The sequence below is a fragment of the Crotalus tigris genome, unplaced genomic scaffold (assembly GCF_016545835.1).
Source record: "Crotalus tigris isolate CLP2741 ecotype Arizona unplaced genomic scaffold, ASM1654583v1 scf7180000017767.837487, whole genome shotgun sequence".
In the NCBI taxonomy this organism is placed as follows: domain Eukaryota; kingdom Metazoa; phylum Chordata; class Lepidosauria; order Squamata; family Viperidae; genus Crotalus; species Crotalus tigris.
Window position 1 is genome coordinate 789183 of NW_024096621.1, and position 23942 is coordinate 813124.

The 23942-nt window shown below is 35.4% G+C and overlaps 1 protein-coding gene across 4 annotated transcripts in view; it reads right to left on the minus strand.

Annotated features, from left to right (window-relative positions):
• The window catches only part of PARD3B (par-3 family cell polarity regulator beta), a 461004-nt gene that overhangs the window by 433978 nt on the left and 3084 nt on the right, over window positions 1–23942 (minus strand). For all 4 annotated transcript variants that reach the window (XM_039341567.1, XM_039341566.1, XM_039341568.1 and 1 more), the window contains exon 2: window positions 11346–11455. In XM_039341567.1, the coding sequence (XP_039197501.1) occupies window positions 11346–11455 (110 nt within the window). The remainder of the gene's footprint in view (window positions 1–11345; window positions 11456–23942) is intronic.

Here is a 23942-nt window from a genome sequence, read left to right on the forward strand (position 1 = left end):
CATTTTAAAGAATGCCTCTGCTCTTCAATTTATTTAATTCTAACCTTTGTCTTGGCATTCATACCCAAGTTCTGACTTACACTTAGCTCCTCAAGCATGTTACTGTTTTTTAATGATTCATCCGTTCGTTTTCTGGGAAGTGAACAAGTTCTCTATAAGTTTACAATTAGCCAAGCATTCTCTCATTGCAATGATTAGACTAAAGTGTTTAAGATGTGCTCTCAAAAGTCTGAATTTGGTACTCACCAGCTACAACAGACTAGAGAATCCTCTAACAACTTTCATATAGAAACATAGGGTTGAAAGGAACCTTGAGTTGTTTAAAATTCAAAGATGATTAAAAAGCGCTGCCCTTAACACATTGTGTATTTTCCCCCACAAGATTACACATTGTGTATTTTCCCCCACAAGATTAATTTTCCTTATAGGAGACATTACAAGATATCAAGCTGCCTCCCAAATATATCTGTTTTACAATTATTATTTTTGTCATCTTCGATACAATGTTTATGTTTTTTAATTGACTGTAACCCACCCTCCTTATATTGCTCTTTGACCCTAATTAAGGTTGGATTTGATCAGCTATTCAGAACATGCTCCCAAACCAATAGTTTTTACTTTTCTATTTTCTACTAAACTGTCAGCTAAAAGCTCAAATAAACAGACAATCTAACAAGAACTGTACAGATTACAGAAATAAAATCAGGTCATGGAAAGGACAGAAACTATTAAACTATACTTTGATCTCTTCCTGCTTTGACTTTACCCTAGTTCCCCAAGCCAATGAAATCAGTAATGTTAAAGTCACAACATGCATCCCATTAAATCTCACCTTTTCACTTAAACTAAAAACTTGTTTACCACAACTTTGCCATTTAAAAATAACAAAATGTACATTATTGTTGGCCAGATAAAACGTATAAGAAAATTAAGTTATTAGGTATAATTATTTGGTTGTGTATTATGCTGGGGGGGGGGAGCTGTTCTTAATAAGAACTGGAAAAAGCCTATCCTATCCAGCAGATGAAAATTGCAAGTGTTTTGATTTTTACAGTATATCACAGCAACAACTCCAAATCTAACTCCCTCCAGATGTCCCTGTGATCATTTAGTCAAACATCAAAAACACTCTCTGGACAAGCTCTCATGCTGATTAGAAGAATTTCATACATACAGTCCGACAGTTTAAATGCATACAGTAGCAACTGGGCTTTTGTTATTATCGGCATCATTTTTAAACGTAACACCTAAATTAAGAGTCTGCTAGAACACAAATGAGTCATTAAGGAAACAAACCTTTACGTCCTAAAATTTTTATAGAACATTTTTCCACATATCTCAACATCTCTGTTCTTCACAACACAATATTCAATGTTCCAAAAGAGCACTTACAGTAAGATTAACTTTTATTATAGCCATTCAGCTAAAACATACAATAGGCTTCAAATATATTCAGAGACACACTACTAAAATCCATAGATATAATAAAGAGTGAGCATAAAACAAAAAGTATAAGAACAGTACTGTAATAGTAGTGATCATCAAAATTAGTCCAATTTTTTAGTCACAAGTATAATGAATAAAGCAATAGAAGTACAAAATCGAGCAGTTTAGGAAGACACAACAGAATTTTGATCAGGCAAAAGAAGTTACAAAGAAGCATTGTACTCTTAGGTCAGATATGCTCCAGATGAATGTCAACCAAGATTTCCTGTAAGAAGCATAGCAGAAGAGCATATGGCCACAGAGTCATCTCTGCATGGATATGTGTTGATGTAAAAGAATACTGTTACAATACTGGAACCAGTCAGACCTGCAATTACATTATCTGCTAACATTGAGAGAAATATTTTATTAGGCCTTTGAGGAATTTAAAACATCTACATGATGTTGAGAATCTACTGTACTGATGACAATATTCCATGATACAAGGAGCCCAAATATTGGAAGGATAGAATCAGAATGCCCAGCCCAGGTCCCTCTACAGGGAGAAGTTTTTGAATGTCTAAATTAAGCACAGAAATTTATTTCAATCATAGAAAGACATAAAAATAGATATTTTTGATAATATGTATGTTCCACAGTAGGTATCTTTAGATATATATAAAAGACAATATGTATCTTTAAATTTTACCACAAACATTTGTGCAAGCATAGATTACTTTCTAATCTAACTAGACTAACAGTACCAAGAAAAATGGCAATCACAGTGATTCCATTGTTCTGAAAAACAGACACAGTTAACATACCAGACTTTTAACCACTGCCTAATTGAACAGCTGGAGATACATATTCTATAACTAACAAGTCACTGGGTCAAGAACCACTCAATTCAGGAGAAGCAGGATTTATAAACTCTTTGGAGCAACCTTTAAGGGCAGAATTGCAGTGTGAAGAGCCTATATTAATTAAAAAGGGGAAATTTCAGTCTGAGGGGCCTCAACAAGTCGAGATGAAAGAGCAGAGGACAACTCGTGCAACATATAAACGTAAAGAGAAAGACCAACAGAAGAAGGAGGTTAAGGAAGCTTCACAGCTATTGGTTCCTGAGCTTGTGGGAGAACCAGGACTTACAAATTTTTGGGAGCTATCTTCAAGGGCAGATTTTAAAGCATTTTTTTCGAGGTTTATGGACAAGAGAGATTGATAAGGATTGTGTTTATAGTGGATGGAACTGGCTATTGGAGAGAAGATTATTGAGATCGAATGAATTTTAGATAACAAGTTTAAGTTTAAGTACTTAGTTTAAGTACTCAGAAGACTATTGAATTGTGGGAGAAGTAAGATTTACAAACTTTTTGGAATTACCTTTAAGAGATTTATGGACAAGAGAAGGAATGTGTTTATTGTGGAGGAATTTGTTATTGGTAAAGATTTAAACAGGTATAAGGGAATTTTAATGTTTTAAGTAATGTTTAAATATGTGTTTTGGGGTAATAATATAAGTATGATATGAAAAGGTTTAGAGTATATTATAAAATGATGGACAATGGTTTAGAGTATATTATAGTTTGTTTAAAGATTGGTTTAAGAGAAGTTAATTTGTTTAATTAAACGTATTTAGATTTGTTTAGGATTTATATGTTTTTTAAGTCCTTTTTTTATTGATAGGAGAGAAGATCATGGAGATTGAATGAAAATTTTAGATAAGAAGTTTAAATATAAGTATTTAGTTTAATTATTTAAATGGGTATCCAGTTTTGATGGTATAATGAATGTTTATATGCTTATTTTTGTGTTCTAGAGTAAAGAAAGAGGGAGATTAGATTTTATATTGTAGGTATAGATATTTAAAGAAAGTAATGTTTAAATTTGTGTTTTGGGGATTCTTTATAGAATGATGGATAATAATATAAGTACAATATTAGAAAAGGTTTAGAGTATATTATAATGTGTGTTTAATGTTTGCAATTATTATCTTTTAGAGAAGATATTTTGTTCCATTTAATGTATTTAGATTTGTTTGGGATTTATATGTGTTTTAAGTTTTTTTACTTTTTATTTTCTTTGAAAAATTTTAATTAAGCCTGTACTCAGCTCTGGGAAGGTTGAGGGGGGGTATGGGAGGTTTGGGGAGATGGGGGAGGGCATGGGAGGGCGGGGGGTTTGGGGAACGGATTTGCTTTGTAAAATTCAAAAACTTTTAATAAAAAAAAAAGAACCACTCAATTCATGCGTGTCATTTAATAGCACAAAATTTAAATACTATTTCAAAGACAATTCCTTTCCTCTCCTTTTTATAAATATACACTTATAGCTGTAAGATTTTTGAATGAATGGTGTTGCTTTATCTTAAATACAAGCTTTTGATTATTTCATTTGTCATATGTAAAAAATGCAATATTATTAATTTGGCTGGAACATGATAGAAGTTATACTGTTTAAAATACTGAAACATAATAGCCTATAATTTAAAATTAAAATTAGCATTATAGGAACAATTAGCATTTGCCCTTTCTCTTTTCCTTTTTTATAAAGAAACTTAAAATACACCAAGCAATGGATTAACTAACTTTTCAAGTTAATTTTTTTATGTCCAAATGCATAAAAAGAAATATGGACATTCTTTTAACTGTAATTCCAATGTAGACAGAGTTACAAGAGCATATTCTAATTCATTACTATATATTTTAGCAGAGTTTCAAGAGCTTAGCTTAGCTTAGCTTCCTGCTTCATTCTGGCAAATTACTGCTTCTCATCTATTCATGTTTCCCACAACAGTCATTTTGTGATGATTATTTCATTCTGTGCTAGATTCAATAGTGCTTTTAATGCGAGTGTAAATTATCAAAGTTACAAAATGTAATCACATGGACAATCTTCAGCAACCAAAGAACAACACATGTAAAAACTGGATGCCAGTTTGCTTCTGGGGTTCAATTCAAGGTGTAGGTTATGATCTTTAAAGCCAGGTAAGGTTCAGATTACAACTGAGAACTGTCTCAGGCCCATTAACTCAGCCTGTTCCACCTGGCCAGGCAGGGAAGGCATGTTGTGGAACCCGTCACTTAAAGAATTCCAGCTGGTGAGGTCCAGGAAGTGAGCCTTCTCTACCATTGCTACCACCCAGTGGAACATTCTCCTTCCCCAGAGGTGAGGCGGGCAGGCATAAAAATATGGCTATACTTAGGGCTCATACTTGGGGCTATACTTGGGGCTCACAGAAAAGCATGCAGTCATGGAACTAGTTAGCGCCCTGGAAGCCGTCCCCCTACCTTTTAATTAACTTTAATATTAATTTATAATATATTCTTGCCTTTTTAAATTGTAAATTTTATGTACTGTTTTTTATGTTTTAATATTGCTCACTTGTACACTGCAAATTGTTTTAAAAGTTTGATAAATAAATAAAATATCTCCATTGATTAACAGGTTAATTTATTCTATGTAAAAGAAAAGTCAAGATTGTCTATAGCCAGTCCATGGGTATATATAACTACATATCCACCACCACTATTGACTTCTTGCATTCCTCTAAAAGTGCTAAAGGGGAACTCCTTATATTGTAATACTTAACTGATGTGCAAAACCTGTTTTCAGGAACAGAATATTCTACTTCCTATAGAAATCCAACTCGTCTGAAGCTGGTTTTCCAAAGGTTGTTGGAACAAAATATTTTGGAATACTCTGGAACATTCCATTCCTAAAATGATAGGTTTTGTACATATCTTACTGCATTTTTAGGAATATATGTTAAATTAATCCACACTCATGTTCAAGTTAATTGAAGCAATATTTTTGTTCATATCTCAAAGGAACACCAGACCTGAAGCTTATTAATCTTGCTGAATTTAGACCAACAGATTGAAAATATTTCATGCCTGAGCATATTACAACATAATTTTGGTAAGCGTTGAGTGTAAATTGTTTATTTTCATTAAATTACCTGATACACCTACGCAATTTGATTGACAAATTTGTGCAATTTAAACTTCCAATTAATTTGTTATATGTTGGAGATAAACAACTAAAAAGTACAATAGAGATATAAATCCCTACTGACAATTCTGCTAAAGCAAAATGTTTATGCATTTTTTTGCCTACTATAGTTCACTGATCTATAAAATAATAGCATGAAATTCTTCTAAAAATGTTTAAGAAATGTTAAAATTACTCCTTGAAAATTGTTCATGAAAGAAATATTTCAATTTTTATTTCATTTAAAACTATGTATATTTCTGTCTCTTTGGGGAGGAAATGGAACTATGACATGCCTAAAGTATTGATTCAAGTGCTAGACTGCCTCCCAGGATGCTTAAACAAGTGATTTCTTTCAGAGCTGCTTTTCTCCATAGCACTGCAATTCTCCAAAAAGTGCTAACTGCAAATTAACAATCTGAGCATTGTGGCCTTAATTCACCGGCTGGTAGCATCTGCCTGTAACTGACAAGACTTTATGATCAGCTTTTGTTTGTCTCCTAAATGGCTCAAGGCTCAGAGCTGTAATCGCACTAGACAAACAGCTGGCGCCAGGACATTCTTTTTGATAAGTGTTCTTGACCATGTGCCTGCTTACTCTATAATCCTTTCCTCTCCAATGAATGTAAAGACAAACATTAATTCACTTCCTGCTAATTATTCCAGTGCTGGATGAGCATTTCAAAGGGCAGGGGAGTAGGGAAAAAGGAAAGCTGAAATAAATTCATAAGCACAGTCATGGTCATGTGATTTTCTACTTAGTGACTACATTATTTAGCAACCAAGTTACTGATCCCAATTGTAGTTGCTAAATGAGGACTATATGTAACATTAATGAACAGTTTCCTCAAATCTCTTGAAATCCGTAATGCCCCATGCATTTTTGATCATTGAAAAGGGGCAGCTAAATCTTGGTGGCTTAGCTCACTGGCTGGAATGAGGCTATGAATCAAAGATTCTTTTAAAAAAAAGTCTTTCCCAAGTACTAACATTTTCAGATAAAGTCTTGCCCTGAAAATGCCCTACTAGTTGGCATGAATTTATTATCACGTATTCTAGGTCAGGGCTTTTCAACCTTTTCACCCATTGTACCACTTTTAGGATATAGCAACATCCAAGTACCACCAGTCGCCTAGCAAGGTATCAAAAACTTGATGACCAAAAAGGAAAAAAGTGATAAAGTACAGGTAGTCCTCGACTTATAACAGTTCGCTTAGTGACTGTTCGAAGTTACAATGGCACTGAAAAAAGTGCCCCCCAAGCCACAGCCAAGCAAAACACCTGCCTGCCCGCCCGGTGGCGCTCTTCCTCCCATCCGAGGTTTTCATTGTTGTGAGCATTTCTGTTGAGGATTGGCAGCAGGGGTGGGGTGGGGGGTGTTTGGTTTTTATTTCCCCCCGTCTGCTGGGTGGTTGCAGTAGGTTTTGGTCACTTCACATGACTCTGGGACACTGTGACCATCATAAATATGAATCAATTGCCAAGCATCTGAATGTAAATCACAAGACCCTGGAGATGCTGCAACATTCCAGCTGATCGCCGCTTCTTCTGGACTCAGCAGAAGCACCAGGATCAGTGCTGTTTTCCAGCTGATTGGTGCTTCTTCAGGTCTCAGCAGAAGCATCAGGATCAGCGCCGAGCTCCACCTGGACCCTGGCACTGATCCTGGCGCTTCCACTGAGCCCTGACAGCTTTGAAGAAACACCAATCAGCTGGAAAGCGGCACTGATCTTGGTGCTTCCACTGAGCCCTGACAGACCTGCAGCTCCAGCCATCTCTCGCTCAGGCTTGTGCGGTGCTGCCACCGGTTCAGCTCATTCCCCTCCCCCACTACCACTTTTCTAGGATGGTCATGTACCACCTGCCAGGTGCCAATGTACCAGAGGTGGTACCTGTACCACTGGTTGAAAAGCCCTGTTCTAGGTTGTTTTTATTATTTTTTATATATGAGTTTGTCAACAGGACAATATATATATGAATACAAAATGAGATATGTTAGCCAATAAACAATATATCCTTTTTAGTAGCAAAAAGCCATAATATGACTGATGCATATTAATTATACATATTGTGTCAGCAGAGAAAAATGTATTTATGAAGCCATGTCTTTTTTAAAAAGGTCAACTGGCAAAAAGATATTTAGGAAAAGATATGCCACCATTAATATAAAGGAATGATATATAATAAACCTTGGGAATAGAATTAATAATACAGGACAGTATTTATAGATGCCACAATATACCAACAACTTAGAAATCCAAACTGAAATTTCACCACATCACCAAATCTTATGAACTTCCAGACATTTTTAAATTGTCCTAGACAACCCATGCCTCATTTCAGAAATAGTTTCTTAACTAAAAGAGAAGCAGATGGGCAAAACATCAATAGGAATGGAAGCGACTTCTGACTTCCTGCTAGCTTCTCCATTGAGTTTCCTTGTGGGAAACTGTCAATGAGCGTCAGAAATATTCCTTCCTTCCTTCCTTCCTTCCTTCCTTCCATCCATCCATCCATCCATCCTTCCATTCACCTGAAATTCGTTGTATATAACGTGTTTCCCTAAAAATGACCTGATTTCTCTTCTCTTCTCCTCTCCTCTCCTCTCCCCTCCCCTCCCCTCCCCTTTCTTATTTAGCCTCCAAAAGAAGCACCAGGTCCTATTTTGGGGGGGTGTCTTTTTCACTTTAACTCGTGGCATTGGCAGTGAGAGCCTTGCCCAGCCAGCCCACTTCTTCTACCGCCAAAGGAGCAGCTTCATTCTGCAGCTGAGAATGGAGTTCTGGTCTGCATTTCACAGTCAAAGGCCTTTTGAAAAGGCTCTGCAGCCAAGAATGAAGCCTGAATCCATAGCTCGGTTCTCGGAGGCAGAGGCCTTCTGGAAAGGCCTCTGATGGTGAAATGCAGGCTGGGAGATACAGCAGAAGAAGTAGGCTGGCAAGGCGAGGCAATTGTTGAATCATGGGAGGCCTGGCTGCAACAGATTCAGGGTGCGTGGGACAGCTCCACCCCATGCCCCCACACTAGCTTGATTTTTAGGCATGTGCCTTGCCCCAAAACTAGGGCTTATTTTGGGGAGAGGGCTTATATTGGGTCCTCCCACCACCCAAATCAAGCTAGGGTTTATTTTCAGAGTAGAAAATATTTTTTATTTTCAGAGTAGGCTCAGCCAATTTCACTGTATACATGTTATGCTTTGATAATAAAGGGTTTATTTATTATTATTAGATCTTACTTTTGTGGCAATATAGTATCTGTTTTAAATACTATCCTCAGTAATAATCCAGATGATATAACAGAAAAAACACTGGCTGGTTTACAAAGACATATAGAGGATCAGTTGAAGAAGACTTCACTAGTTAGCCCACACTCTACATATAAATCTTAGATGTGCTGTCAACCTACTCACTAGTCCAATAGTGTTATTGATAAATGCACTGCAATGGTATAACTTCAAGAATCAGGCATAAGTATCATTTATTCAGTCCTGAGGTAGTTTCAAATGGTGACTGAACAAATTTATTTGTTTGTTTGTTTGATTTTCACATATTTGAACCATCCATCTCCCTCAGAGGGAGACTGAGTTGTTAAACAAGAACTACCTATATTCTGGGAGGAAAAATATTAAGACCTTTACACACAGCTTGAAGTATTTAAATAACTCAATGACAAAAGCACACAATAGAGAGGAGAATAATGACCTTTTCCAAACATGAGATTCATATCTAATCACCGATTTAGAAATTACCTTGCTAAAAATGCAAAACAGATTTGTGGAATCAATTTAATAATTGGTGATTTATAAAGAAAACACTGCCAAACAAGAATACTCATACTATTAAACGCTTCAGCATCATCCAAGAAAGTTCAAGAGTGGATTTCTTTGTTTATATGTGCATTGCTAATAATATGGTGAGTTCTATTAGTATAATTTTTTTTGTTTAATCAATCCAGCTTAATATCTGTGTAGTTAGCAATTAAATTATTTAACCTGTTGCTAAAAGTCCCGCAATGATTTTATCAAATGCTGGTCTATACAGCTCAGCATTTGCTGTATAATTTCACTTCCTGAAAATTAATATTGTAAGCTTTTTCTTCGATTCCACAATTCTCTATGCTATACAATTTCATTAATTAATTCTATTTTAACTCTATAGTTTTGAATCCTTTCTTTTTTTAACTAGCTTTTTTTCTAGATAATATTCCTATATTTGTATTTATATTTTCATTATCCGCCTGACAGAATTTAAGACCGGTAACTTATTTTTAGAAGTTCTTTATTTCCTTGGTTTATAGTAATTATTACGAAGCTTTTCATTAAGATTTATGTATTTTTTCATTTTTCACCCTTAATACTATTTAATTGGAAGAATTAATTATAGTGAATTCAGGTTTGGCTTTTCTGCTAATTGTCAAGCTAATGAATTACCTTGTTTGGCTCCATTTTCAAAGGATCTTAATTTAATGAAAGCCATGAATTCATCTGTATTTTATGATCCATTAAATATATTATTTTCTTAGCTTTCAAACTGGTTCATATACATGTATAAGTACAGGGTGGTTTTTTTTAAGTTGTACCTGCATTGCTTTATATTTTATTATTTGATTTGTAGTTTCCTTATTTTTTCCTATCATTAGACACATTTTAAAAAGTTTAGTACTATTGAAAATGCACCTCAAACAGCAACACCTAATAAACTTAGGATAATCTAAAAAAGTCAACTAGGATCAAATCTAATTGGTACTTGAATATGATACCACAAAAAAATAACAGTGTTATAGACTAAACTAGGAAGCTGAAAAAAATCTTGGAAAAACATATGCTATTTTATTGCTAAGAAAACAACACTGAACTGTTCACGTAAGCATGAATCAAATTCTACTTGAGAGTGACTTGAGATTTTCATGATCATCTGTTCACCATGACATTGAACGAATTCCTCTGTGTTTAAGTTTACTTTGATTTTAAATTCTTGAAAAATCATTAGAACTTTGTTTGAAGAAGATTTGGGCAACTATACATGTAATATACCAGAAATTACCACTAACTATAATCCAGCAAATACAAATAGTTTGGATTTCAGTAACAAGCATAGCTTTCGGAATGAAAATTAAATTTCTCTTATTTAATTTTTAATTCATCTGAAATTTAATTAAACTTAACATAAGGAGCAAGTGGTTATATCAAATAAATAAAATATTTCAAATATACACTTTTATATATACATGTAACTAGAAGTGCCAGCTGGGACTAAATGCAGCTGCTATATTAATAACTTTGTGAAACAGCTCTGAAGAGTAATTATTCTCATTTCAGTAAAACATAGAAATTGTTTTGCTTTTGTGAACATGATTTTACAGCATCTAGAATTTTTTTGTGTTCCACTGAGATGAAAAATAATACTTGCACAACACACACGTATATAGAAGGAATATCAAATGCTCTACTCAGCATATGCCTCCAAAATTCCTCTCTTATGTCTCTTTCTTTCAAGTGTATCCATAGATACACATTGTACCCCTTCATATCAGACAGCCAGTTTTAGAATTTTCATAAATTTCAGGAGCGTGTTTTGTGTAGCATACCCAGTTGTAAAAAGGATTTAAGAAAACACATTATTGGAATTCTTCTTCAAGTATTTTGCATTTGAGTTTTTACTAAGAAGTTAGGTTATAATCCAGTGAGCAAAACAGTACTGTAGCTTCAGAAAAATATTTTTCTTCCATTCATCTTTCACTGGACAGAGATGTTTTCTCAAATGAATCGGGAAAATTGTCTCAGATGTTTGTGAATTTTTTTCCCAAAAGTCACTCTTTGAGGAGTTATAACACAGCTTAATAGAATATAAACTGCTTAACAACTGGATTTCTAAGAATGCTAATACTGCTAAGAACAATGTCAGAATCTGAAAGCTCAAGATACCTACTGACACAGAGGGCTTCAAAATATGGTGATTAGCATGTGAAGCTCCTGGCACAAAGTCAGCTGGCTGTCCCACAGTTGGATCACTACTCCTTCTAACCAAAAGTGGAGTACCTAGAAAGAGAGAAAAGAATATATTTGATTAATTAGGATTACTTTAGAATCATTCACTTTTATAACACTATATAATGTTATAGTTATAGTTTGGCCGCTTTTCCAGATGCCAGTTTAGACTAGGAAAAGCCAGTTCCAGGGATGGTGGGGGAAGATGTGGAGGAACATTAGGAGATTGCCAGAGGCTCCGAGCCACGAGCAGCGAGGCCAAGCACAGTGGAGTGGTTGCAGGAGGACAATCGATGAGCGTCCGGCTGAGCTAGGGACAGAAGAGGCACAGCTATAGCTGGGAAGCCCCAAAATTTTGAGCAGAGGAAGGGCAGCTGCAGCTGGCCATCAGAGAGGACCTGATCTGACAAGGAAAATGCAACTAAAGTCAGCCAAGCTACTTGCAAGGTAGTAGCCTCACCTCTCTTGATAGGCTGCACCGTGTAGTGGCTATTTAGCTTAGTACATGGAGGAAACGATGTTGGGAACAGCTTATCCATTTCCCTGCTGTGTGTTCTTCAGCCGCTAAGATTTTTTACTTGACCTGGACCTGGATTCTATATCTCGGACTTTGGATCATGCCTCTTGAACTCTGGACATGCCTTGCAGATTGTCTTTGCCCTGTGGATTTACGCTGGGTTTTTTTTTTGGATTAGACTATTGAATTCCTTGGGGCTTGCAGTGGTGTTGATGTAGGAAATTTCTGGGGAAAATTATTCGGGGCTTGGAAAACCTCAATAAAGATTTTTAACACCCATGGAGTGTGCTTGGTGAGCGGGACAGGATGATATTTCTACAAGTACTTAGGGATACCTTACAAAGCAATCAACTCTTGCTTTTTTTTTTTTAGTATGGAAAGAAAAACTAAAATTATTGTGAGTGAGATCTCTAAATATGTCAGAGAGAGAAAGAGAAACATGTTGTATGTCAATAAAATCCAGAATGCATAGCATACCCAGTTGTAAAAAGGATTTAAGAAAGCATATTACTTTACTGAATCAGTCATCAAGATTAACAGCCTTTGATAATCAGATTCTCTATGATTTGGTCCAATTTCCTTTTAAAAGGAATAGGTGGCAATCATCATATCTGATGTTAAAAATCAAGAGTTTTGTTATTAAGAAATGTTCTATTTTATCAGTTCTAAATATCCTTACATTTATTTTTAATGGCTGATCCTGTATTTTAATATTGTACCAGAGGGGAAATATTCACTCTCTCTCCATATTTAGAATCATGAATCCAGACAGTCTGAAATAATCATAAATAATTATTCATAAAATGTATATGTCACAGGGATTCTGGGCAGTTTACAACTGTTAACATTTAAGAACAAAAAAAAAATCAGCACAAGAGAAAAGAACAATAATTGCAAAGAAAACAAAGTCAGAAATGAACACAAAGGAAGAAAGGGGCATCAATTACCCTTGCCAAAAGGCAGGCTGAAGAGCCAGGTGTTTAGTAGTCTTCAAAATATCAGTCAGGTGGGAACTGTTTTTTTGGGGGGGGGGAGAACTTGAGTTAACTTTGCTACTGCAAAGGCGCAATTCCAGGGACCAAGTAAATGGCATTGTTTAATTGATGGAACTGCACCCTGATAACTTTGACTGAAGTGATTAGATAAAACAAGTCCATGTGAGAGAGATACTTTTAAAAAAAAATTTGGGAGAGAATATAGAATACTGGAATACATATGTATACACAGTGCTTTTTTTGTAAAAAAAAAAAAAAAAAGGTGCTGGAACTCACACGTCATGCAACCCGCCTTGCCTACCCTACAAGGTTCATCCAAAAAAGGTGCCGGACTCCATTTTGGGCGTTCTATGACCAAAAAAAGCCCTGCATATACATATGCATTTAAAATAAATGATTTGTCTTATGAATTCCATTATTAAAATTTCCTAATGTTGATCTCTCGCTATACTGTACTGATAAAATTGTCCTTTCTATATACATGAACCTTTCTCTAATAATATTTTATATGATACATTTTCATAATCTTATCTATTCTTGGTTCCTATAGCTCAGACATGTCAAACACAAGGCCCAGGGGCCGGATGCAGCCCACGAAGTGGTTTCATGTGGCCCACGAAACCATCCTGGAAACAGTGAGAGAACAGCCCCTGCTGCCTTGGCCCTGGCCTGCTGGGAGACAATATATAATTCTGTGGTGGCCATCTATGCTGAAACGCATTCAGTCTTAGCTCTACATGGCCGTCTGGAAACAGCAAGGAACCAGCCCCTGGGTGCATGGTGCATTTCTTCATTCCTCATGAAGGGTGACACCTCCTCAGTTGCATTTCTTGCCTGTTTTTCTCCAACCCTCATCTCAAATATTTTCCCACCACTCTGTACTTAGGAAGGAAGGAAAGAAGGAAAGCACCCCCCCCCCCGCATGGCCTGAGAGGAACAGTGAGGCTCCTCCAGTGAGCCATGCCTTGGCACTTGCCCTGGTCCCACCCCCTTCTGCCAGAGACCCTCAAATCTGTCCCACTCCTGCCCAGGTCCCCACAGGCACCCTTGAAGCGAATGATATAGAGCTGGCCACGCCCACCCAGAAGGCCACACCCACTCCATTTATGCCCACCCAGTAGGCCACACCCACCCAGCCTCCCCGAAGGCAACCGCAATGCTGATGTGGCCCTCAATGAAATTGAGTTTGACACCCCTGCTTCTTTATTCAACTGATTTAAATATAACCTCTGGACCCTTAGCCAACTAGCATAGTCTCTCAAACTTTTCTCTATGAAAATTATGGAAATAAAGATTGTTCATTTTTTTCATTCCTTCAAAATCAGTTCCTCAACAATCTGTATATCAGGAGATACAACTTCCTGAATGTTAAACATATATTTAGACTTGAAAATATCATAACATTGTATATGAGTAGACAGTCTATTTTTAAAATACTATTTTAGTTTTGATGGTCTTCTAAACGAGAGTCAGCTCAAGTTTGTGACAGACTATATCTTGGTAAGAGCAAATAGTTATTTTCTGAGCATTTCCATTTTATTTTAGTTTTTAAAATAAGGATACACTTTATATTGCGTCTTTATTTTAAAAAAACATCCCTGAGTGAAATTAAGTACTGCTGCATACATATTTAAGCTATTGAGCTTCAATATTTGAATCTCCAAAGACCTATGCAAGAGTCCTTTTCGTTGATTTCAGCTCAGAATTCTTTTACCATCATTCCAGATATTCTTTTCACTAAACAAAATCAGCTAGCCGTGCCTGACCATACCTGTAAGTGGATCATAAGTTTTCTAACAGACAGGAAGCAGCAAGTGAAGCCAGGCAAAATCACATCAGATACCTGTACAATTAGCACAGGAGCCCCCAGGGCTGTGTGCTCTCTCCACTTCTCTTCTCTCTATATATCAATGACTGCATCTCAAAAGATCCCTCTGTTTAAGTACTGAAGTTTGCAAATGATATAATAGTGATTGGCCTCATTCGAGACAACGAGCCTTGTGCAGCCCGAACAATCTTCAACTGAACACACTCAAAACTGTAGAAATGACAGTAGGCTTTAGGCGAAACCCTACTATTCTACAACCTCTTACAATACCAGACAACACAGTATCAACAGTAGAGATCTTCAAGTTTCTAGGTTCTATAATATCTCAAGATTTCAAGTGGACACCTAATATCAAAAATGTCATCAAAAAAGCACAACAATGTTCTTCCTGCGCCAACTCAGAAAGCTCAGACTGCCCAAGGAGCTGCTGATACAGTTCTACAAAGCAATTATTGAGTCTGTCATTTGCACCTTTATAACTGTCTGATTTGGCACTGCAACCAAACAAGACAGACACAGACTTCAGCTGGTAGTTAGAACTGCAGAAAAAAACAATTGCTACCAGCCTGCTTTCCACTGAGGACCTGTATACTGCACGAGCCAGAAAGAGGGCTATGAAAATATCTATGGACCCCTCACATCCTGGACATAAACTATTTCAACTTCTTCCTTCAAGATGATGCTATAGAGCATTGCATGCCAAAACAACTAGACACAAGGACGGTTTTTCCTCCCATGCCGTCATTCTGCTTAACAACTAATTCCTACAACATTGTCAAACTACTTAGTAAAGCTGTATTATTATTATTCTCATCTTTCCTATTATGTATTCTTATCTTCTTAGGACTATAACTTTGTTGCTTGTATTTTACAATTTATATTGTTTTTAGTATCCTAGTATGATTTATGTTGTTTGCTTAGCTAGTAGACTATGACTATCACTAAGTTTTACATCTTATGGTTTATGATGAAGTGTTCTATTTTATGATTTATGATTAATGTATTTTTTGTTTTTTATGATCATGATTTATCACTATTACTTGTATGTGCATTGAGAGCTTATGCACCGGAGACAAATTTCTTGTGTGTCAAACCACACTTGGCCAATAAAGAATTCTAAAGAATTGTAATTCAAGCAGCTAGAATCTCTTCCCTTAGAATTTGATAACTCTGAATAAAAAATCTAATTAGCATGGCAAGATATTGACTGGATAGTTATCATAGCTATCTTCAATTTTTTTTACTTATCTGACCCAGCCCACAGCCATGGAGGCTGCTGCTAGATGAAGTAGCATTTTGGCTGATTATGCACCATCAAGTCAATGTTGACTCTAAGGAACCAGAGAGTTAGATTTTCTCCAGAAGGATTTGTTCATAATCTTGCTTGTCAAGTCTTCCAACTGTGCACTCATCTCTACTGTAACTGAGCCTATCCATTTTGGTTCTGGTCACTTTCTTTCCATCTTTTATTGCATTATAGACTTTTCCAGAGAGCTAAGTCTTTGATTATTGTGAAATAAATAATTTGAGTCATTTTTTGCCTTATCTCAATTCTTCGCCAACTAGAACTAATCTCTTTCATCAGGTCCTGTCCATCCTGTGGCTACATGACTTGTATATTGCTTTTGCACTAGGACAATAAGAGGTTCTGAAATTGTCATTTTTCTAAGCACATTCCATAAGTTTACATGATCAATACCACTGTTGCCTTTCTATAATCAATGGAATACATATTGACTCTAGTATTCTTTGACTTTCTTAGGTATCCACCCTTCAACAAAAATAATGTTTCTTGCCTTTTTCTTAAGCCATCATTAATATTTGGTTTCCTTCTTCCCATGTAGGGCTCTAATATGCATTGGATTATCCTAAGTATTATCTTGCTAACGTAGAAATTAAGGATATTGTAAGAAATTTTGCACATCCTGTTAACTGCAATTTGTTGGCCACTGTGTCATTCTCCAAATTTGTTGGTTAAAAACTGTACCAAGTCTTTTTTTGCTTGCCATATTTCTATAAATATTCTATCACTTATTGTGGTTTCCCAAATTGATAATGACAGAATGCTAATCTAAAGCCATCTTAGAGGTCTTTGTATATTATTACAGGTCTTTGTAAATAGGGAATAATTTCAAATATATCTTGGATGTTAACATCTCTATTGTATAGAGTTTCAGGATACTTCTTCCATTTTTCTTTGATCTTTTTTGAATCAGTCACTATCTGTCCATTAATGTCCTTTAGAATCCCAATTAGTGACACAAACCTTCTTCTAACTTTAGAGATGTTTTGGAAGACGTTAGGTCTTTTAACAGCTTTCGTGTTAAGTTGTTACAACTTGTTTAATTTCTCTCTGAGATTTTTTTTTTTTTATCCTTCTTGGCTTTGGCTTCTTTTCTCCTCTCTTCTTGGCAATTTAAATTGTTTGTTCTGAGATCCACTTTGTTTTCTTCTGTTTCTTTGTCTGTTTTCAGATTCATGTTTAATGATTTCCTTAAGTTTCTCTGATTCTCTATCAATAAGATTTGGGATTTCAAAGTGATTCCTGATATTCTCCTTGAAAATGGTGGATATGTTATGCTCCAAGCATTATTTAGAAAATTTCTTCTTCAATTTCAGCTTAACTTGTAATTTGCATATGACCAATTTGTGTTCTATTCTGCATTCAGTCCCTGGCTGTTATAACTGGGTATTTCTATTTCCTTCCACCAATAATGTGGTCTATTTGCTTTCTATACAGATAATCCTTGACTTACAACCATTCATTTAACAACTCTTCAAAGTTATAACAGCACTGAAAACAGTGACTTACAGCCAGTCCTTGCATTAAGGATTATCACAGCATCCCCAAGGGCACATGATCAAAATTTGGGTTTTTGGCAACCAGCATGTATTTGTAAGGATTACAGTGTCCCAGAATTGCCATTTGTGACATTTTCAGATGGCTTCCAACAAGTAAAGTCAATGAGGGAAACCAGAATCTCTTAACAATTGTGTAAATCATTTAACAACAGCAGTGATATGCTTAACAACCATTGCAAAACAGGTCATAAAATCAGTAATGCCTCACTTAACAACCAACTTGCTTGGTAACCTGTCTTGCATACAGGTGTCATTTTAGTTATTTGATGACTGTTACTAATTCAGAAATAATGGAGTGGTAGAAACTGTTAAGTTATTTGCCTGTGAGTTACCAGCTGTGGTGGTACAGTCATTAAAGTGCAGTATTTCAGGCTAATTCAGCCCACAGCCAAAAGTTCAATCCTGAGGGGAATCAAGGTTGACTCTGCCTTCTATCCTTCTGAGATCAGTAAAATGAGGAACTGTAAATGGTTCAGAGACTGCTACAAAGCCTTATGGAGTAGTATATAAATCTAAGCACTAGTGCTAGTGATTAATTTTAATTTCCTGAGCTAATATTAGGTTCCTTCTTGATATTTCCAACTTTGGCATTCCAGCTTTAATTGATACTATTCAATCTTTGATTGCATTATAGGCAAGTATTATTCTTGCTATTACCTTCATAATTATAAAAACACAGTTCTTTTTTTAAAATGTCCTGAGTAGTAAATACTGTTAATTTCTAAGATTAAGTATCCAATTCCAGTCTATCTCAGTTCACTGATGCCTAAGATGTAAATGCATAGTAGATTCATTTCACCTTTCACAGGGTTGAACATGTTCACGCTTCTTATATTCTATGTTTTCATTGCAATTCTATATTTGCAGCTTCATGTTTTCTTTCCCTGCATGGTAACATCAGCAACTAGACATCTCATAGGCTTAAATCTAGCTGTTTCATAAACACCATCAGTACTCCAAAAGAGTTTCAGATCTACCTAAGAAGCATATTGGGTCCAATCTGATCTGAGGAGCTTATCATTTAGAATTTTATCATCAATATTTCATATTTTCTATTAATGTGGGGTTTTGGGGTAAAGTAGAGGAGTACCATTGCATTCTCCCACCCAGTATGAAATTATGCCTTTGCTGTTATCAGTTAAGTGATTTTGTGGGGGGGGAAGGGGTTGTTTTGTTTTTGCTAAAAATAACAATGTATCTTTAATGGTTAACCTTTCATCTACAATATACTGATCACTAACAATTTTTCCAACTTCTCTTTCCACTTACCGATATTCTATCCTTGTATCAATAGGATATTTTTACTTGTCAGTTCTCTTTTAAAAATGATTATTATTATCAAGCATCATCCTAAATCCCTGCTTCCTAGTATAGATGCCTGCTTGCTTTAACTGAGCAGCTAGGATGATCTTCATGGCTTGGGATTATGCATTCTAGGCAAACATTCCAGGCAATCTTTGTCTATCCCTCCCTCCACCCCAATGTGACAGCAAGACTATGGAAATGGGGTAGTATACAGTGTTACTGAAACCAAAAAATGTGGATCTGGGCCATTTCTGATGGTAGCCACTAACAAAGTATTTCCCTATTTTTACATTTGTTAAAATATTAGGTTGATGAACAAATAAATAGCATCTTTTCCTTCTATTTTAAGATCTCTATTTGTTCCTAATATCTATTTCTGCATGCTTTAATCAATTACTATTTTTTTTCCTATCTGTCCTGGGTTTTTCCTCTACATTGGCTGATTCTCACAACACATTCTAAAACATTCGAAGATGCATGACATCCATTTTTGTACTGCTACATTGCTACTTTTTCAGAAAATCTTCTGTTCCACATTTAATAATTCTACCTTTCAATAATGCTTTCCTCTAATTAATAGTTAACTATCCTATAATTATATGGATCACTTCTAGATCTCTTTTTAAAAATCATTGTTCCAGTGGCTGCTTTCCAACTCCATTATAGAGGCTGATTTGAGAGATAATTTGCATATTACTGTTATTTGCATATTAGCATATCAGCAATTTCACATTTGAGTTCTTTCCTTTTACTCTCAAGAGATTATCATATAAATCAGGTGACTTGTTAATTTATAATTTTCCAATAAATTCTAGAATATCTTTTGTCACCTGTATGTTATCCAGCACTTGGGACACCTTATCTGTAAAAGCTATTTCAGGTATAAGGCATTATGCTACTTTTCACTGTGGAGAAAAACGTAAATAATTAATTCAGGGTTCCTGAGATCCGCCTCTTCTCTTTTAGCAGTTCTGTATCATCTGACAGTCAGATGCCTTTCTGGCAACTTTCTAATATTATTGTTATAATTGCTATGAGTTTTTATTACAATCTTTTATCAAATCTGCATGATAATGTCACTTCATGTTATTCTTTAGATAGTTCTAGTTTTCTTTATCTACCTCCAAATCAATGAGGAGATCAGAGTAATATCATTTTTTTAATCTTATTATCAACTTTGAGTGACTTTGTGGGGAAAAAAATCTATTAGACCTTAACTGTCCTTTACCCTGTAGCAATTCAAAGTTAGGTGTAGGTCTATACATATGTTGTATGTAGTATGTTTAAAGGTGTGTTATGTATGTGTACACTTTGTGAGCAAGCAACTAAATTTCATTTTTAATGTGTGCCGTTTTGCTCACAGTAGAAAATAACAATAAAGATTATTTATTTAGATAGATAGATAGATAGATAGATAGATAGATAGATAGATAGATAGATAGATAGATAGATATCATCTATCTAAAGTAAGATGCTTGTCATCCTTTATTCGGATTTTGCATCCAGAAATAAAACTCTCCCATTGTTTCTCTACAGTTTGCAAGATTAAAGGACACAAATTTGTGAGGTAGATACAAGGTGGTCTTCAATTTATAACCATGGGTTTAGGGACTGTTCAAAGTTACAGTGGCATTGAAATAAGTGACTTGTAACTTGTCCTCACACTTATGATCATCGTAGCATCCCCACAATCGTGTGATCAAAATTTGGGCATTTGGCAACCATCATGTATTTACAATAGTTGCAGTGCTCTGGGTTCATATGTATGCCATTTGTGACTTTCCCAGTGGGCTTCCAACAAGCAAAGTCAATGGGGAAGCTGGATTAGTGATTCACTTAATAACTATGGTAATTTGCTTAAAAACTATGGTAAAAAGTTCAAAATCTGGTGCAACTCACTTAATAAACATCTTGCTTGGCAACAGAAATTCTGCTCTCAAATATGGTCCTAAATTGAGAACTACCAGTGATAACATCTAAAATAAATGTTGAAATAAAATTTAAAATAACTTGGTAACTTTAAAGGAATGTGCTAAAGTAAGAGAATGCTATTTAACAGACACAAATGCAAAGTTAGGAAGCCTAAATCAAATGCCCAAGTGTAGGTTGATTATTTGTGCCTTGGCAATAATATCTGTACGAAAGTTTTTGTTATACTACTTGACTACATATCACATACTGTATTAGGCAGCAGTAATAGTGAATGCAACTCAAGCAAATATAACTTTAAACTGCAGCATCAGAAATAGAGTTTACATATCACAGAAATCACTGTTATGCTTCATTCTGCTTTGAACAGAATTTTAGACCCTCTGAGGTATAAAACATGTCTCCGACCATTTCACTTTGAAACAAGTTCAAAAAAGGGTAATGAGGTCATCTGGGGATTAGAAACTAACTCCAGCAAGGGAGACTGAAGGACCAATGAGAAGTGTGAGATGAGATAATAGAAGGAGCAGTCTGGCAAGCCCTTCTTGCCCTTGGCTCTCTTTCCTTTGGATTTGGAGGCTGCTACATTAGACCAACCACATTCACACTCCAGATATCAAAGGAAAAGCCTTCCAGATTTGGATGGGGGTGTGTGGGAGGCAAGGAAGAAGAGGAAAGAGTCACAGGTGACAAATGAGGAATACAAAAGATGCCCAGGACAAAACAGGCTTGGTCAATGCGCTGAATTGGAGTCAGCATACACAGGGAGGGATGGAGGGGAAGAAGAGCTAATTCAGAAGCATGAGCAGCTACCAATGGAGTTTTGTCAACTTCTCCAGCAGCAAAACAACCAAATAGTATTGGTAACATTTTTTTCCCCTTACCAACCAGATATTGAAAGCCCCTGCAGCAACTGAAGTCAGGCTTTTGCCTGCCAGTGAATTTAATACACCAATTGATTATGTCCACTTATTTCAGATCTTGTGCTTTTTCCAATCAAATAAGCTAGGATTAGGGTTGTCAATCAGTAGTTGACACCTCTGCAAATTTACATTCCCTCAACAAAATCACAACAAGATTATTATATTCATGACAAATAAAAACTTTTGGGATGTGAAATTTCAACACTAGTGACAACCAAAAAAGAAACAAGTTTACTTATGGGTTCATAACAATAAACTCATAGGATACTCATGGAAGATATACAGAAAATAGGATTTCGAAAGAAATATAAAGATAGATAGGAATTAGAAGAAAAGTTATTTATCTCCCATTTTGTTTGAAAAGAAATTGTTAGTTTTGCAAAACCTGCAACAAAGGAGAAAAGTTGACTGTCATATTTCCCAAATGATCACACTATCATTAACTACAAATATGTGAAAGGATGTCACAAAGAAAAATATCAAGCCCCATGCCCTCTTTCCTTTTCAGAAATTATCAATAATTCCTGTTTTTCTTCAAAATATGATATTAAAGAATAGAAAACAATTATTTAATTAGAATGAAATCCATCTAACCTAGAAACATTGATCTGGGTCTGCACCACATATGGACCACCAAGCAATCTTGTGTGGTTTGCCAGCATTTGTTAAAAATTCACCAGCACCAGGATGGATCCCCTGCTGCCATCACCATCCCTTCAGGCCTCACCACCAGCAGCAGCAGCTCAGAACTGCTTCCACTTTGCTAGCTGCCAAATTGTTGATAACTGTCCCAGTTATTCTTTTGTAGCCCAAAATTATTTTTAATTTGTTATTGTGGTCCTTTTCCTTCTACAAGTTTTGCTAGCCTGATATACTATATAATGAATAGTAGTATTACTTGACTTTAGAGCTTTTTTCCAGTTACACTCCTTTGAAAGAATATAGCTATTTTGCACTAGATATACACTGAAATTTATTTTAAAAGAAATTGTGGCTTTGAAAAGGCTGACATAAAAATATGTCATCAAGCTAAGAGGTACAATTTCCTTTTTTGAAGCTTAACATTTATTAATATCAGCAACTATAATCCTTGTTTCCCACACACCATTCCAAGGCAAGTTCTATTCAGGTCTTTGAAACCTCCAAGTATGGGAGGGAGACTAGGACATGTATGGTCTCTCCCATCCACTTAAAATCCTATCCTCATGTCAACATGAGGAAGCTGTGATAGAAAGATGTGAGGATAGTTTTCATATGTCTGAAATGGAGCTGTAATATAAATGGAGCAGCAGTTAACAAATAAATATAGAGCAATAATTGAAACATAAAGAAGCCAGCTCATGAACATCAGCCTGGTTGTTGCAAACATTTTAAAAGAACTTTGTCAGGGTGTACATGCATGGCAGTTTTTCAAAATATGGTTTTAGAACTTGTCTCCTCAGCTTCTTTTTCCAGACAACCTCAAGGAGAATATGTGCTAAACAACAGGTTAAAAAAGAAGCAGAAAATAATTATTTCTTATATTTTTATATTTCCCAGGAAAGAAAGATCTCTACATATTCACAGTATAGAACAATAAACTTGTTAGAGTACAGTAAAACATGTACTGATTCAGAGGATTTTAAACATTAATATAGAACTGAAACCAGAAGTTTTACTCTTGGGACTGAGGGATAAATAGTTGGGGAAAAAGTCATAGAACTTCATTTTTGTTGTTGATAACTGCAGTGAGATATTGTATGTGCAAAAATGGAAAGATCTGGCAATACCTACAACAGAAATGCTTGGTGAAGATGTTGCAGCAGATCTTGCTGAAATTTTACCACTGACCATAAACTGCTTAAGAACTATTTGCATAAAACAGAAAAAAATGAACTTATGATCTATTGTTTTGACCATTAGATAGGATAGTTTATAGAAAGAAGAGAGTCACAATATAACTTTAGAGAAAGAATTACATTAAATCTACAATTGCATTAATAACTGCTGTAAAGAAAATCAGAATATATTTTTTCTTTGTATTCTTGTTTTCTTTTTGCACATCAGGTTTCTCTTTCCCTCTTCCTTTTTTCCTTTCTTACTCTATTTTAGTTTGTATCAATATTTAGTCTTATTTTTAAAGCTTCCAATAAAATAATATTTTAAAAATATAGTAAAACATAGGAGAATGCCAAGAACC